The sequence below is a fragment of the Ceratina calcarata genome, unplaced genomic scaffold (assembly GCF_001652005.2).
Source record: "Ceratina calcarata isolate Rehan_Ccalc_2016 unplaced genomic scaffold, ASM165200v1 scaffold7082, whole genome shotgun sequence".
Taxonomy (NCBI): Eukaryota; Metazoa; Arthropoda; class Insecta; order Hymenoptera; family Apidae; genus Ceratina; species Ceratina calcarata.
Window position 1 is genome coordinate 1 of NW_017178350.1, and position 695 is coordinate 695.

General features: G+C 40.9%; 1 protein-coding gene across 1 annotated transcript; it reads right to left on the bottom strand.

The window, feature by feature from the left end:
• Positions 1-6: 6 nt before the first annotated feature.
• LOC108630161 (WD repeat domain phosphoinositide-interacting protein 3-like) lies at positions 7-692 on the bottom strand (the record flags this gene model as incomplete). Its single annotated transcript, XM_018033245.1, has 3 exons — positions 7-160; positions 234-435; positions 509-692. Coding segments are annotated over 3 exons (540 nt in total), but the record flags the coding sequence as incomplete, so codon positions are not given.
• Between the last annotated feature and the right edge of the window lie 3 nt (positions 693-695).

The window sequence follows — 695 nt, forward strand, 5'->3', positions numbered from 1 at the left end:
TTTACAGAAGCTCCAGTTCGAACTAAAGTATTTTGGCAGGAAAGTGGCGGACGCTAAACTAGATTGGCGATTTAATTTTTGATCTTCCACGGCGAAAACGTGCACAGTACCATGATCGCTGGCTACGCATAGCCAAGTTGAATCGTGATTAAAATTAATGCTGTAACAACATTCGATCGGTCAACATTACGTGTGAAAAAATGAGAACTTCACGATATCCGTTGATTCCTTACCAGTAAATGTTTGCATGATTAGCTCCTCTCCTCAATTCATTAATCATATTACCAGTCTGTGTTTCGAATACTCTTATCAGTGTTCCTTTTTCTGAAGCAGTAGCTAATCTGGTGCCTTGTAAATTTAAAGCTATACACGACAAGGGTGTTTCATGTGCTTCGATATTCAGTGGCTGCTTCTCTGTATTAGCTAAATCTATCACTGCACGGATGAACAACAGTTATTTAAGAAAACACGACAGACGAGAGCAAGGAAACCTCGGCTCAAATTTTACCTTGAACGTGTCCATTCTTCCTACCAGGAAAGGCAAGCAAGGAATTACTACTACTTGGACATAACACGCACAGGCCCCTGGGATTCGGGTTGGTTTCAAATACGTGTAGTTGTTGCGGATTCTGCGTGAACGTGTAGACTTTTATAACTCCTTCTAAAATTACGACTATCCTATCCCTCCTCAGTTT